This window comes from Ovis aries, chromosome 13 (assembly GCF_016772045.2).
Source record: "Ovis aries strain OAR_USU_Benz2616 breed Rambouillet chromosome 13, ARS-UI_Ramb_v3.0, whole genome shotgun sequence".
NCBI classification, from domain to species: Eukaryota; Metazoa; Chordata; class Mammalia; order Artiodactyla; family Bovidae; genus Ovis; species Ovis aries.
The window spans coordinates 74,896,684-74,911,930 of NC_056066.1; the positions used below are offsets into that span (position 1 = coordinate 74,896,684).

At 53.8% G+C, this 15,247-nt stretch overlaps 1 protein-coding gene across 1 annotated transcript in view; it reads right to left on the minus strand.

Annotated features, from left to right (window-relative positions):
- The window catches only part of CDH22 (cadherin 22), an 83,831-nt gene that overhangs the window by 16,464 nt on the left and 52,120 nt on the right, over positions 1-15,247 (minus strand). Inside the window, exon 7 of the mRNA XM_027977267.3 lies at positions 7,563-7,699. Within this exon, the coding sequence (XP_027833068.1) occupies positions 7,563-7,699 (137 nt within the window). The remainder of the gene's footprint in view (positions 1-7,562; positions 7,700-15,247) is intronic.

A 15,247-nucleotide genomic window follows, 5' to 3' on the forward strand; every position in this document is an offset into this window, starting at 1 on the left:
TACTACAGTTTGAGCGCCTCCTTTGTACCAAGGGCACAATACTGAACAAGACCAACACTGCCTCTTGGTCTATGGCAGGGACAGACAGCATTCCAGACTGTGATAAGAGTTGAGAGGAAAAAAATCCAGGACTGTGAGAGAAGGAGGCAGGAGCTCCTACCCTGGTGGGGCACAGGGAGGGATGTTTACCCTGAAGTAGGGGACGGTGGCGCCAGTGGCAAAGAACCTGCCTGCCAATGCAAGAGATGTAAGAGACACGGGTTCGATCCCTGGGTTGGGAAGATCCCCTGGAGGAGGGCATGGCAACCCACTACAGTATTCTTGGCTGCAGAATCCCATGGACAGAGGAGCCTGGTGAGCTAAAGTCCATAGTGTTGCAAACAGTCAGATACGACTGAAGGTACTTAGCACTTAGCAGGGGACCTTTAAGCTGAGATCCAACTAGGAAGTGAACGGGTGAAGGGGATGGGAAGAAAGAGTTCTCCAGACAGTAGGAACAGCCTGTGCAAAGGTCCTGGGGTGGGAGGGGAGTCTGTAGATAGCAAAACTCTGGATTCCTTCTAAGGAAGACCCCATCCCCTGGCCGTTCCTAATATAGTGTTTGGGCCAAACTGAACTTAAGAGGCTGGAGGCCAGCAGGAAATACAGAGGGTGTAGGGCCTGGCCTGGTGACCCTGTTAGGGAACTCCTAGGAATGTGTGCCTCCCAGAAGGCCACCAGCAAACACATATAGAGAACCTGCCACGGGCCAGGGTTTGTTCTGCCTCATTTCATCCTGTGGGAGATATGGATTTGAATTACTGCCATTTTTTGATGAGGAAACTGGCTCAGAGAGGTAAAGAACTTGCCCAAAGTTTCACAGGGGACAATCAATGGAACCTGAGCCTGGTTCAAAACAGGGACTTTCTACCCTTCAAATGATATGGCCTTTCTGACCACCTTTAGCTGCCCGAGGCCAGCTTGCCTTGAGGCCCCAAATGTCTCTGCCTCCTCCAGGAAGCTTTCCTTGACTGTCCTCAGTCCTGGGCAATCAGACTATACGTCCAAGACCTACATACCCATAAGGCCTGTGTGATATTCCTCCCTGGCCTTGTCCCTCGCCCCACTCTCCTTTTTCCTCTGATCCAAGTTTCCTCTTTACCCTCCTTCAGGTATTTACCCAGATGTCTTCTCAGCAAGACTTCCCCTGATGACTTTATTTCACTTTGCTCCTTGCAATTCCACCAGATACCCCATTTACTGCTCTCTCTCTGTCCTGTTTATCCAACATCCCTGTATTTTTGTTGTTGTTGTTGTTCAGTTGCTAAGTTTTGTTTGACTCTTTGCGACCCCATGGACTGCAGCCTGCCAGGCTTCACTGTCCTTCACTGTCTCCAAGTTTGCTCAAACTCATGTCCATTGAGTCAGTGATGTTATCTAACTGTCTCATCCTCTGTCTGTATTTTTACTTACTTAAACTCACCCATCATCTATCTCCCCCATTAGAAAGCAAGCAGATTTTTGGTCTCTTGTGTTTGCTGCTGTCTCCCCAGCCCCTCTCTGCCTGGCACACAGTAGGTGCTTAATAAAGGTTGGTCAAATGAATGGGTTTCACTGTCTGGCATCTCTAATCATGCTGGGCTGCTGCAGAGTGGCAGGGAGAGACCGAGGCCTCTGGAGGGACAAATCCTGCGGGGGCCGTGCCCGTCCCTGAATCACATCACCGAGGGAGCAGTCTAGCTGTCCGACCTGTTCCTGCCTCTCTCCCTGCACCAAGGTTTTCCCATCCTTAAAACAAATGGAGCTGGACTCCGAGGTTCTCCTTGGTTGTCACAGAGAAAGAGAGAAGCCAGGGAGAGAGACAGAAGTGAGGACGCAAGAGTGGGCATGGGAAGGAGAGTGAGAAGTGGAGAGAGGGCAGAGGGAGGGGGCTACAGAGGTAGGGGGCTGCTGGAAGGTACCTCCTTCTCCCTCACCAGCAGTGGTGCAAGGGTAGCCCAGACCCTCTGCTCCACAGTTCCCTCAGCCCCCCACCCCCCGCCCCCACCACCTCCCAAGGGAATTAAATTGCATCCAAACACCAGGCTCTGATTAGTGCTGGCCAGCTGGGCAGGAAGATTTATCATCCCAATTACGAGCTGGCCAAGACAAGCAGGCAGGACGGCGATGCGGGGGACTGGGTGAGCAGGCGGGGCTGCTTCAGGGAAGGGGTGTCAGAGCTGTCAGGGGGGGATGCCTTGCACTCCCTGCCCGGTCCCCACTCACCTCCAGTGGGAGAACGAGGTTAGGGCGCCTTCTCTGCTTGTTGATTATCTGTTTGGCTTCCACATGGAGATTGGAAGTTTGACCTTGTTGAGTTGGGGATGTTTCATCCACCAAAGGGTAGGGGAGAACTTCTGGGTAAAATAGGGGCCCTGGAATCAGGGGTGGGTGGCAGGAAGTTTTCCTTCCTAGGGCTGAGCTGGTCCTAATACTCTGGGCTTTCCTACAAAGACCACATGGACCTCACGAAAATCTTTGTTCCTGGTGGGATTAATTAAGTACCTAGGCAGCTCAGGATCCTGGGAGTTACCTGGTCCAAGTGGAACCCAGGCTTGATTTACACACTTCTGGTGATGGGGAGCTCACTACCTTCTGAAGCAACCCCTTCCATGCAGGGCTGTGCCAAGCCTCTTCCCCAGCCTCCCCAGCACTTCCTCCCTCCTTCCCTCGCCCTGCCCTCCACTCTCAGCACATGTCTCAGCCGAGTCTTCCTGATAGCCTCCCATCTGTTCCCCGCTCCAGGGTGCCCCCCTCCTGTCCCCCTTCCCCCACGAACCCAAGTGGCCACAGGGGACTGCACATCTGACCATCTCCCTCTTCTGCTTGAAGACCTGCTCTGGCTCCCTGTCGTCTCCAGGAGATGTCCGGCTACTCACAGGACTTCCAAGGCCTTTTGTAGAGGCCCCCAGTGAGCTTCTGCATGCTCAGCTCGTCTCACCTGCTCCAGCCACCCTCTGGCCCAGCTTCTAGCCACATTCTATTTCTTAGAATGGACAGTGGTCTTCCTGCTGGCCAAACCTCCAGGCCTTGGCACACGTCTTTCTGCTGGGAGCAGCAGAAAGCTGGGAGCTCCCAACCCGACTCTCCTTAACATTTGAGACCCAACTCAGACGTCCCCTTCTCTGGGAAAGCTTTCTTGCCTTCTTCCCCTGCTGCACCTCCTGAGAGCTCACTGCCTCATCCCCTCTACCCTGTGCTGTCCAGAGCGGGGCCAGACCTCCCGAGGTCAGAGGCCAAGACTCTAGCCCCAGACTCCAGTGCCCAGGCCCGGTGGGTGAGAAGAGGACCCCAGCAGACACTTTCTATAAAGTATTCAGCACAACATCTGGCATATTGTGAGCTTCAAATAAATAGAAGCCACTATGATGAATAGTTATGAACTTCTCAGGTGGCCCAGTGAGTAAAGAATCTGCCTGCAATGCAGAAGACACAGGAGAGCCAGGCTCGATCCCTGCGTCGGGAAGAAATCCTGGAGGAGGGTGTGGCACCACCTTCAGTATTCTTGCCTGCAGAATCCCATGAACAGAGCGTGGCAGGCTACAGTCCATAGGGTCGCAAAGAGTCGGACACGACTGAGCGACTGAGCGCACATGATTAATGGTCAACAGTAACCCTCATAGCTGTCCAATAGGGTGCCATTTCATAGGTGAGGAAACCAAGGCAAGAAGAGGGGAAATGACTGTCCATACTCTCGGCTAGGGGTCGGACCACTAGAAGCAGTGTTTCTTTATCACGCTGCCCTGCCTTCCTAACTGGGTGGGCAAGACCATTCACCATCCATTCAGGAAATATTGGGTTGGTCAAAAGCGTTGTTTGGGATTTTCCATATGATGTTACGGAAAATCCCGAATGACCCTTTTGGCCACCCTAATACTTGTACACACCTACTAAGCGCCAGGCCCAGTGTGAATGCTACAGATATGGAAGAGACCCTGCCTTCAAGGAAGGTCCTTTCCCCAGGAGACGAGAGATCAACAAAGTCGACACACAAATGCATGTCTAAATCATAAAGCTTGCTCTGTGATAGAAAGGAAAAATCAGCGGCTGGTGAAATCGGGACTTGGCCTGGGGTGACCCGGATGGGGAAGCTCTAGCTAATCTAGTTAACTCTTTGCTGTCCAGCCAGAGACAACCCCTCCAGACCAGTTTGGGGCCTGGAAGAGGGGGCCAGCTGCAGCTCCCTGGCACACCACCCCCCTCTACCCCAGCGCCGGCTTCGCCAGCCCGCCCGCCACCCCTCTGTCTCTCTGAAGACTGTCCCTTTACAACTGCCCTTTTTTCCACTGAAGGATTCAGACACAAATTGTACTTTAAATTCAATATCGGTCATTAATATTTCATGATTACAAAACGTTAAAGATAATGTCAGTGGAAGCAGCGTCTGCATGGGCAGAATGGATGACTCAGAAGTTCGGGGGAGAGGGGAGCCCGCATACTAAGTGGCTGGGGAGTCTTTGAGGTAATCCGGTCTGACAGGCTGCGGCTGTGCCTCAGTGCCGCGTTCTCGTTCTGTTCTCCGAGGTGCTCACAAGGCTCCGCTGCTGTGTGTAAATATTTCCCCTCTGATTCTTGTCACCTCGTGTTTGTTGACCCCGCCACTGGCCCCCCTGCCGTGGTCCCCTGTTTCTGAGAAGCCGAATAGATGCTTTGGCAGAAGGGCACCGCGGTGTGGGGGGGCGGGGCGGGCGGTGGTGGGGAGACCCCAGGGCATTGTCCCTGAGGCTCTGGCCTGGCTGTGGGAGCCCTGCCCACCCCCATCCCCCAGGGACTGGCTTTGTGACTTTGGGGCCATCGCGGTTCCTTCCTGAGCCTCTACTTCCCAGTCTGCAAAGTGGGGATAACAATTTGTCCTCGTCTCATGGAGAGGGCAAGAGGCTGGAGTGGGTGGATGGCTGGCGCCGCTCCTGGCTTCATGCCTGGCACCGAAGACATATGACTCGGGGGCAGCTGGGTGAACGCCGGGCCATGCCGTCAGACTGGCTGGGGCCCGGAATTTGGACAAATGACTTCACCTCCCTGAGTCTTAGTTTCCTCATCCATACGTTGGGGGTAATGGCAGAATCGACATCTGATAGGTGGGGAGCTTCCGTGAACACAGCACTGTAGAGCGCCTGGCACAGAGTGAGTGCTTCAGGCAAGTGCACCGAGTCCAGATCAATAGCTATCATTAACTGAGCACTAAGTACTAGGCTACGTTCTTTCTATCCTATTTAATCCCCCCACCAGCACCGTGAAGTGGGAACCACTCATTTTATCATCGATCAATATCCCCGGTGAGACTTGGGCAGGAGTTGTGAATTGCAGCTCCGAGGGGAGGGGTCGCTAGCCCAGTCCTTTCCTTCCCCATGCTCAGTTACTGGGATGGTGTGGGGGCAATAGGGGTGGGGCCCAGAGAACAGAGTGCCAGGAAAAGGGAGGCTGTGGAGCAAAGCTGTGGAAGAAACCAGGAAGACCTGGCCCCAAATCCTGGCTCTGCCACTGCACATCCTTGGCCAAAGCTCTGTATAGTCTGAGGCTCGATTTTCCCATCAATAAAATGGGTGCTGATCATGATTCAGTAGAAGTATGTGCTAAAAAGGATCAAGCTCAGTATCTATTAGGTAAACACTGTAAAAAAATCTCTGCTGGGAAGAGGCCCCTGACACACTCTCTCTGTGAAATGGTAGCATTAGAGATTCTCTATGCTTCTCTAGCTGCTTTCTGGAAGAAATTCACAGGGCAGAAGCACAACGCTTAACCCAAGAAGGGACCGGCCAGGGGTGGGCCGTCAGGTGGTGTGACAGCTGGTGGGGAGATGCTCTGTGGGCAGGGAGAGGGGGTGTCTCTGCCCAGCAGCCCGGCCAGGCCCCCTGGCTGCTCAGGAAGCAGGTTCAGGGAGGTGAGGATGGGGAGCTGTCTGCCCACCAGTCCAGCAGCCACTTCTTCTCCAGCCACCTTTGTTATCTCCCTTTCATGCGGTGGAGAAGTGGATTCAAAGGCTCGGGAGCAGCAGGCACTGAGGTTTGAGCCAGCTTTGTATTTCCTTTTAAACCGAAGTTGAAAGAAACGAAGGGAACTTCAGCCTAGGGACTTCCTCGGCTGGAATGGGCTGGTGGGGATAGGGAAGTGGGAGGCACCGGCCAGGGAAGGCGGGGGAGGAGAGCCGCCAGGAGGGCTCGAAGGCACAGGAGGGCCTTGGGGCCCAGCTCGGCAGAGGGGAGTCTGAATGGCGCCCACTTCCACCAAGGCTGAGCCTCTGAGTATTCCTGATGTCACCATCGGTTACTGGAGGCTCTGCTGGCTGCTGAGACCTGGAGAGCTGACAGGGAGGGGAGCTCGCGGAGCTGGTCTAGCATGGGCTCTGGCAGTGTTGCTCTGGTTGAGGAGGAGGCCTGCTGAACTGCCCTTTCCCCATTCCTGGCGTGCCGTGAACCCCCATGCTCTTAGCCCCTCACCTCCGTGGCCTGACTTGTCTAGACTCCATGTCCCAGGGCCTCTTTCTTTCTCAGCTCACACGCCTCTCCAGCTGCACCAAACTGCCTGTGACATGCGAGCACGCATGCACACACACACTGTCTTCGACACAGCCCAATCACCTTGGAGTCATTCTTGACCCCTCCATCTCTTTCCTCCATCTCAGCCCATCAGCAGGTCCAGGGGGCTCTATTTTCAGCCTGCCTCCAAAAGTTACCACTTCTGACCATTTCCATGGCTATCACCCTGGGCCAGGCCACTATCTCATCTTCAGGGCCCTGTTGCATGTAAATTCTAATTAAGCCCCTGCTCCTTCCCCTCTCCCCCGCCCCTGCAGCCCCCAAACAACCTATTTTCAATGCAGCAGCTGTAGGTATCATGTCAGGCAACCTCCCTCCTCTGCTCAAACCCCTCAGTGACTCCCGTCTCATTTGGAGTCAAGTCCAAAGACCCACTGCAGGGTAGACACTCTGCTCCTCGCCAACCACACTGGCCTCCTTGCTATTTCTCCAACTATGACCTCAGGGCCTTTGCACTGGCTGTCCCCTCTCCTTGGAACTCTCTTCCCTCCAATGGCAGCATGACTCCCTCACTTTATCAAGCTCTCTTTTGACAAGTCTCCTTTGCAGAGAAGCCTACCCTAAGAGAAACAATTCCCTCCCAATCCCTTTTCTCTGCTTTCTTTTTTTCCAGTTTCTTGTTAGCACTTAGCTGACATGCGAACACCCTTTCTTGAAGTTTCCTGAGGGTCTGGCTCTAGCCCATGGAGACAGTTTTTTTTAAACCTTGTTAGGGGCTCTATCTCCAACCTCTATAAAAAGGACTGGTGTATAGTAGGTGCTCAATACAAGCTTTAGGAAGAAAGCCAAACTCAAGACTGGGCCCGGCCTTCTGGGCTCGGGATCCTTCCCACATCTGTGTTCCTGTGGGTCAGCCTTTGCCGACCACGCCCCCACCTCAGCTCTGCCCAGTTTCTTTTTGCCCTCCTCCCAGCCTTTGGCCCCTCCTCCCTGGGCTTTGCCCCGCCCATAGCCCCACCCTTTGGCCATCGCCCCTCCCTTCCGTATTCGCCCCGCCCCCTGGCTCACCCGCCTCCATAGCCAGCACTGTGATGTTGTGCCAGCCGGCCGTCTCTCGGTCCAGTCCCTTGCCGGTGACGATGGCACCCGTGTCCGCATCGATATCAAAGATCTGGTCCAAATCTGAGTCGCGGTCGATGGCATACCTAAGAGGGGCAGGTCAGGGCTGATTGAAGGTGTCCTGGCGCTGTAGGAGCAGTGCCCATGTCCTTCCACCCTCCCCCTAAAGAAGAACTACCTGCTCGGGAGACACAGGAAGCAGAGAGACCTTTTCCGACAGAGGAGGCGTGAAAATGGATCTGAGTTTGCATCTCAGCTGCACTGGGTTCCTGACGTGTGACCATGGGCAAGGCTCAACCTTTCCGAGCCTCAGCTTCCTCAGCTGGGTAAAGGGGCTAATAATTTACATCTCACGGTCGTTGTGAGGTCAGGAAGAAGGCAAAGTGCCCAGCACAGAGTTAGCATTCACAGGGTATTTGATTCTTATCTTTCCATAAGAGGTGACTCTGGAACCGGTCTTGAGAAAGGGACAGAATGGCATTCCAGGCATGGGGAACAGAAGCTGCAAAGTGAGAATCATTCAGGGGATGGCAAATTGTGCAGAAAAGGCCAGAACTGGAAAGTGCGGAGGAAGAGGCTTGAGAACAAGCAGAGTGCAGAATTCAGGGCGTTAGGGGTCCTGGGGAGCCTAGAGGGATTTTGTGCAGGAGGGAGGGCTTCCGAGGCCCCAGACCTGGGACGCGGGCTGAGCCAAGAAGGGGTCTGAGGTCTGGCCGCCGGCCCCTCCCCGCCAGCGCAGCGCGCCAGTGCTAATCTGCGGCTTTTCACTTGCCGCGTGAAAAAGCCCTTTGTTCCGCCTCCTTCCCGGGCCTTTGTGCGGCGGCTCCAGGCCTGAAAGGCCCGTGTCCAACACATGTCTCGGGCGGCGGCGGCCCAGAGAGGCCCCGCCAGCTCTGTCCGCCGCTTCCCCAGGCTGATAACGCGGGCGGGGGCGCCGCCAGGCTGCGCGGCCTACAAAGGCCCCCGAATGCCAAGCAAGGGCTCTTTGTGCAGCGGGAACAATGGAGCCTGGTGGGGCGGGGCACCCCTCCCCCTTCCTCCAGCTGGAGGAAACAAGCCCTTCCCGTATCTTCTGGAGCCAGAGCCGGGACACTGAGGCCCACGGAGAGGACAACACCAGAACATCCCCTTCCCTACCCGCACTGAAACTCGAAGCCCTGAGATGACCCTTCAGTGGCCTTGGCTGCATTACCAAACCGCTCCAGGCCTCAGTTTCCGCATCTGTTGAATGGGGATAATGATACCCAGTGCATGTGGGCGGGGCTTCCCAAGTAGCTGGTGGTAAAGAACATGCCTACTAATGCAGGAGATGCAAGAGACACGGGTTTGATCCCCGGGTCGGGAAGATCCCCTGGAGGAGGAAATGGCAACACACTCCAGTGTTCTTGTCTGGAAAAATCCCATGGACAGAGGAGCCTGGAGGGCTACAGTCCATCGGGTCACCCCCACACTACTAAGCACAGTGGTACCCAGTGGGACTGTGGAGTCTGGGAGCAGTTGCAGCTGGCTTTGAATCCTCTGCTTCTTATTCCACCTGGGTGACCTTGGGCTAGGCACTGGACCTCACTGGCCTCTGTTTACTTGTCTGCACAATAGGGTGATTCATACATCACTGGTGTGGGTTAGAGGAAATAATCCATGGAACTGGGCAAAAGTGACAGCCCTTACTGTTTTCATATTCACTGCTGCAGTGGAGGTGCCAGCTTGTGGCAGACTGCAAAGGGCTGGGCATGAGGGTGTAGTGGGCATTACAGCTAGTCTTCTGGGGCCCTAGGTTTTTTTTCTTTTTCAGCCATGCCACACAGCATGTGGGATCTTAGTTCCTTGACCAGGGATTAAACCCACATCCCCTACATTGGAAGCAAACAGTCTTAACCACTGTACCACCAGGGAGGTCCCTGAATCCCTAGTTTAATGCCGCCTCCTCTCTCTAAGTTGCTAAGCCCACATCCTCTTTGGCCCTGATCAGCCTGGGTCCTCCTGACCTGGGTGAAAGTGTGTGGGTCAGATCCAAGATGACAATTCCTCCCATCAGGCCAGCACTTAACAGTCTCCAGCCATCCCTCCCTTCGTTCTTTTATGCCTAAACATTAGCTGAATGCCTTCTCCACGCTGCTCTGTGCTAAAGTGAAAGTCGCTCCATCGTGTCCGACTCTTTGTGACCCCGTGGACTATACAGTTCATGGAATTCTCCAGGCCAGAATACTGGAGTGGGTAGCCTTTTCCCTTCTCCAGGGGATCTTCCTAATCCAGGGATCAAACCCAGGTCTCTGTGGGCGGATTCTTTACCAGCTGAGCCACCAGGGAAGCCTAAGAATACTGGAGTGGATAGCCTATCCATTCTCCAGTGGATCTTCCCGACACAGGAATCGAACTGGGGTCTCCTGTATTGCAGGCGGATTCTTTACTATCTGAGCCACAGGGGAAGACCACTCTGTGCTAAGCTCTGGGGGTAAAATGGCAAATGAGACAGATGAGGCCCCGCCCTGCCTGTCATCTTGTGAGGCTGATGTGTGGTCAACCCATTTTGCAGATGAAGATGAGAGAGGCAGCTTCCCAAGCTTAGGGCCGCGAAGTAAGGTTGTGCAGGCTGTATCCTGCACAAAGTTACTAGGCTGAAGAGGGGAAGAGGGGATGAAGAGCAGCTGGTGTTCTTGCCTAGCCACAGGTGCTAGCTCAGGAAGAATCTTCTCAAAGGAGGACCTTTTCCTTATTTATGAAATGTGCCACATGGGCTAGTGTAACCCTGCCTAACGTTGCACAGGGACTGTCAGAGAACTGGAATTTGTGCCCCAACTTGGGACTCTACGCCCAGAGTTCTTTCTAGCGCATTGAACCATCTGAAGCGGCAGTGCATGGAGTCTCGGGTCACCGTGATCCAAGCCTGAACTGCTGGATGTTTGGGTCCAAAGATGGTAGAACCAGACTCTTGAATAGTGTTGGCTCAGCTGGAAGGAACCATGGAGACCTCCTCTTGATTTTACAGGTAGAAGGGAGTCCGAGAGACAACCGGGGCCCCCGATCGCCTGGTCGGGGCTGGGCATAAGGCAGGGCTGATGGGAGGATGCCCATCGCCTTCTGTCTCCTCCTCTCTCTGCTCAGACCTCTTTCCTCTCTTCTCTCCTCCCAGTTACTCTTTTGTTTCCTCCTGGAGAGGAAGAGGGGGATGGATTCGAAGTGGAGGCAGCTGTTCTCAAGGCCATGGGAAGGGAGGGGGGCGTGGGGAGCCACCATCAACCAGCTAAAGACTTGGGGCTGCAGGTCCATGTGGCTGCTCGGCCCAGGTGGCTTTGTTCCAGCTCAGGGAGCCAGCGAGCGAGAGAGAGGGATGGGTGGAGGGCACGTGGCAAGGAGCGTGGCCTGGCAGGTGTGGGGGCAGTCGGGGAGGCTTGAGGCCCTCACTTGGAGTTGTGTGTCTGGTCTGTGCTGCAGGTGGTCAGTGCGCGTGCGTGATGCTGTGTTACGGCTGGAAGGTACAAGAGTTAGGCGCTCAGACCAGGAGCAGGATCCACAATGACCCCAGGCAAGCCACTTCATCTTTGAGCCTTAATTTTAAGGAAAATGGAAAAGTGATTTAACTCCTATCTTGCAAGTGGTTGGGAGGATTATGCGCCTGGCTGGGGGACAGGTGCCTAGTTGGGTTCCAGGAAAATGAATCTGTGAGTGAGCACTATTGTTATTCTAATGACGATTCAGAAATGTCTGCTAAGGGGGACACAGGACCCCCCCCCCCAACCCAGTGTGTGCTCTGCGGGCCTAGGAGTGGGAGGTACCATGCATGGATGTGGGAGCATTGCCAGGGTCTGAGAAGGACAGGAGGCATCTGTGGTCTAGAAGGCTCTGCTCAAATCTCAGTTCTCATTTGGTCAGCCAGGACCTGGAGGGCAGGAAGGGGAGCAGGAGCAGGTGTGAGTGGAAGAGAGCAGTGAGAGAGTGTAGGTTTGCGTCCGCTAGCGTGTGTGTGTGCACAAGTGCAAAGAAAGCCTGGGAATTGTGGTCAGGAGTGGGATCCGGTGGCCATCTGCCGGGGTTTGAAACCTAGCTATGTGACCTTGAGTCAGTCACTTAAGCTCTCTGGTCTTTGGTTCCCATTTAAAAATGGTGCTAATAATAACACCTACCTCAGAGTGGTTGTGAGGATTAGACAAGTACTACTAATAAAACACTAATAAAACACTTTTAACAGCGCTGGGCCCCTGCCACATGACGTATGGATTAGCTCTCATTTTTATTTGCTCAGCAAGACTCTGTGCCAGGCCGGAGCACATGCAGGAGCTGCTCCCAGCCTTGCAGATAACTGTCATCACTGCTGCTGTCATTTTACACATGGGGAAACTGAGGCTCAGAGAAGCCAGGCGCCTTGCCCTGGGGCAGAAGGGCTGATGGGTGGCAAGGCCAGATTCCCAAGCCATGTGTGTCTGTGCAGAGTCCCATGTCTAAGAGCAGCCGCCTCAGGGCCAGCCGGGTGCACCTGCGGGCGCCCCCGCACCCTGGGGACAGCACAGAACACTGCTGTTGTCAAGGTCAGGGTGAGAGAAGTGGCCAGGGTACATCTTCCTGGCTTGAGGGCACATGTGGGTTTTTGTCACTTAAATATGTGCATATATAGCTCACGCAGGCATGATAAACACGACAGTGTGCAGACTCGTGCGTGTCCAGGCTGCCCGGTGCTCCTGTATCCGGGCTCGTGCACACACACACGTGCACACACAGCAGGCTGGATGATGCAGTCCCCGCCTGGGCTCCTAGCAGGGGAGACTCTTCACAAGCAAAAGCGGCTGCTCCCCTGAGCTGGGGACTCCTCTCTGCTCACTCCATCCTGCCTTTTGACTCTTTCCCCTCCCCCACCCCTTTTAAAGCACACCCTCAAAGCCCACACACGATGCCTAGAAATCTGTATGGGGTTAGTACTGGTTGCAGAATGAAGGGGAGTCCAGACCACCAAGAAAAATGGTAAGGTCCATTTCCTGAGGACCTACTATGTGCCAAACACTTAATCCTTCCTCCAAGCCTGGGACCACTGATCACAGAACCTGGTCCCTAGTAGACATTTAGTACTTTTTTTCTGAATAAATGAATGAGGCAGGAACTACCATGACACCCACTTTAGAGATGGGAAAACTGAGGGTTGGAGTAGGTGCAGTGATTTTCCCATAATTCTGCAACTGAGCTAGGATTCATTCCAGGTTTTCTCTGACTCTAAAAGGAATACATCAAGGCTGTATATTGTCACCCTGCTTATTTAACTTATACCCAGAGTACATCATGAGAAATGCTTGGCTGGAAGAAGCACAAGCTGGAATCAAGATTGCCAGGAGAAATATCAATAACCTCAGATATGCAGATGACACCACCCTTATGGCAGAAAGTGAAGAGGAACTAAAAAGCCTCTTGATGAAAGTGAAAGTGGAGAGTGAAAAAGTTGGCTTAAAGCTCAACATTCAGAAAACGAAGATCATGGCATCTGGTCCCATCACTTCATGGGAAATAGATGGGAAACTGTGGAAACAGTGTCAGACTTTATTTTTGGGCTCCCAAATCACTGCAGATGGTGACTGCAGCCATGAAATTAAAAGATGCTTACTCCTTGGAAGTTATGACCAACCTAGATAGCATATTCAAAAGCAGAGACATTACTTTGCTAACAAAGGTCCATCTAGTCAAGGCTATGGTTTTTCCAGTGGTCACGTATGGATGTGAGAGTTGGACTGTGAAGAAAGCTGAGCACCGAAGAATTGATGCTTTTGAAGTGTGGTGTTGGAGAAGACTCTTGAGAGTTCCCTGGACTGCAAGGAGGTCCAACCAGTCCATCCTAAAGGAGATCAGCCCTGGGTGTTCTTTGGAAGGACTGATGCTGAAGCTGAAACTCCAGTACTTTGGCCACCTCATGCGAAGAGCTGACTCATTTGGAAAAGACTCTGATGCTGGGAGGGATTGGGGGCAGGAGGAGAAGGGGACGACAGAGGATGAGATGGCTGGACGGCATCACCGACTCGATGGACATGAGTTTGAGTGAACTCCGGGAGATGGTGATGGACAGGGAGGCCTGGCGTGCTGCGGTTCATGGGGTCACAGAGTCGGACACGACTGAGTGACTGAACTGAACTGAAAATCCATGTGCTTTCTGTTGCACCCCACTGTGGAATGCTGGGAGGAAATGAAGTGTTCACTGTTTCTCTGGTTCAGCTGGGGCTTTCCTGGTTTTGACACTGAAGGGAGACCCAAGAGGGGGCTGGGGCTGGTAGGGCTGGAGATGGGTTGATAAACAGCCAATCTGTCTGCAAGGCTGCCTGATCCAGAGATGGGCCCATCTGAGCCCTCTCCTCTTTCTCTTCAAAGCCTTCCAAGACTTAACACTGCCTAAGGATAAAGTCCCACACCTTCACCTGACATTCAAGGTCCTCTCAGCTTGTCCCCAAGTGCCCCCACCCCGACCTCCTCTCTGGCCCCAACCGCCCTCCTGTGAGCTCATTCAGCTGACCTCACTGCTCCTGAACTTGACCTCCTGGCTCCCTGATTCTGTTCCTGCCGCCAGGTCCTCAGAGCCACTCCACCCTGGTTGCTGCCCCCCTATTCCAGCCCCATCCTCTTTATCTTTGCTCCATCCCTCCTTGGTGCCCAGAGAATGCACCCCTCCTTGGAGCTCCTGAGTCCTTAAGTCCCTGCTCAGCCCACTGAGACTCAGCTCTGTCCCCAGCCTTCCCCTTGCCCCCGTCTGACTCTGTGTTTCACGCAGAGGGGAGGGCACCACATAAAGTTGGAAGCTGTTCAAACTACAAAGAGAATCAGAAAGAAGAAGTGTTAGTTGCTCAGTTGTGCCCAACTCTTTGCAACCCCATGGACTGCAGCCCACCAGGCTCCTCTGTCCTTGGGATTCTCCCGGCAAGGATACTGGAGTGGAGTGCCATTTCCTTCTCCAGGGGATCTTCCTGACCCAGGGATTGAACCCAGGCAGATTCTTTACCACTGAGCTATGAGGGAAGCCCTAAGAGAATCAGAAGCAGGGGTGAAATGGCAGAAGGCTGGACTCAAGAATCAGACAATCATGGGTTAAATCCCATTCCTTCCCCCTTCAGGCTGAGTGACATTGGGAGGGTCACTTCTCCTCTCTGACCCTCAGTCTCTTCATCTGTAAAATGAGTAAACTACAACCTGAGGGCCAAACGCCACAGAGTGAGGCATCTTCCAAGCTCTGCAGTACAGCGACTCGGAAAAGTCACTTTCTAATCTGCATCTCGGGATTTCCCAGGTACCGCCATCCTAGGCAGAGTCGCCTAGGATATCACTTCATTTCCAGGAACACACTAAGCCTGTTCCTGCCTCAGGACCTTCGCACTCGCTATTTCTTCTACCCCTGAGAGCCCAGTTGGTAAAGAATCCACCTGCAATGCAGGAGACCCTGGTTCAATTCCTGGGTCGGGAAGATCCACTGGAGGAGGGATAGGCTACCCACGCCAGTATTCTTGTGCTTCCCTTGTGGCTCAGCTGGTAAAGAATCCGCCTGCAATGCAGGAGACCTAGGTTTGATCCATGGGTTGGGATGACCCCCTGGAGAAGGGAAAGGCTATACCCAGTATAGCCTCCAGGCCAGGATACTGGCCTGGAGAATTCCATGGACTATACAGTCCATGGGG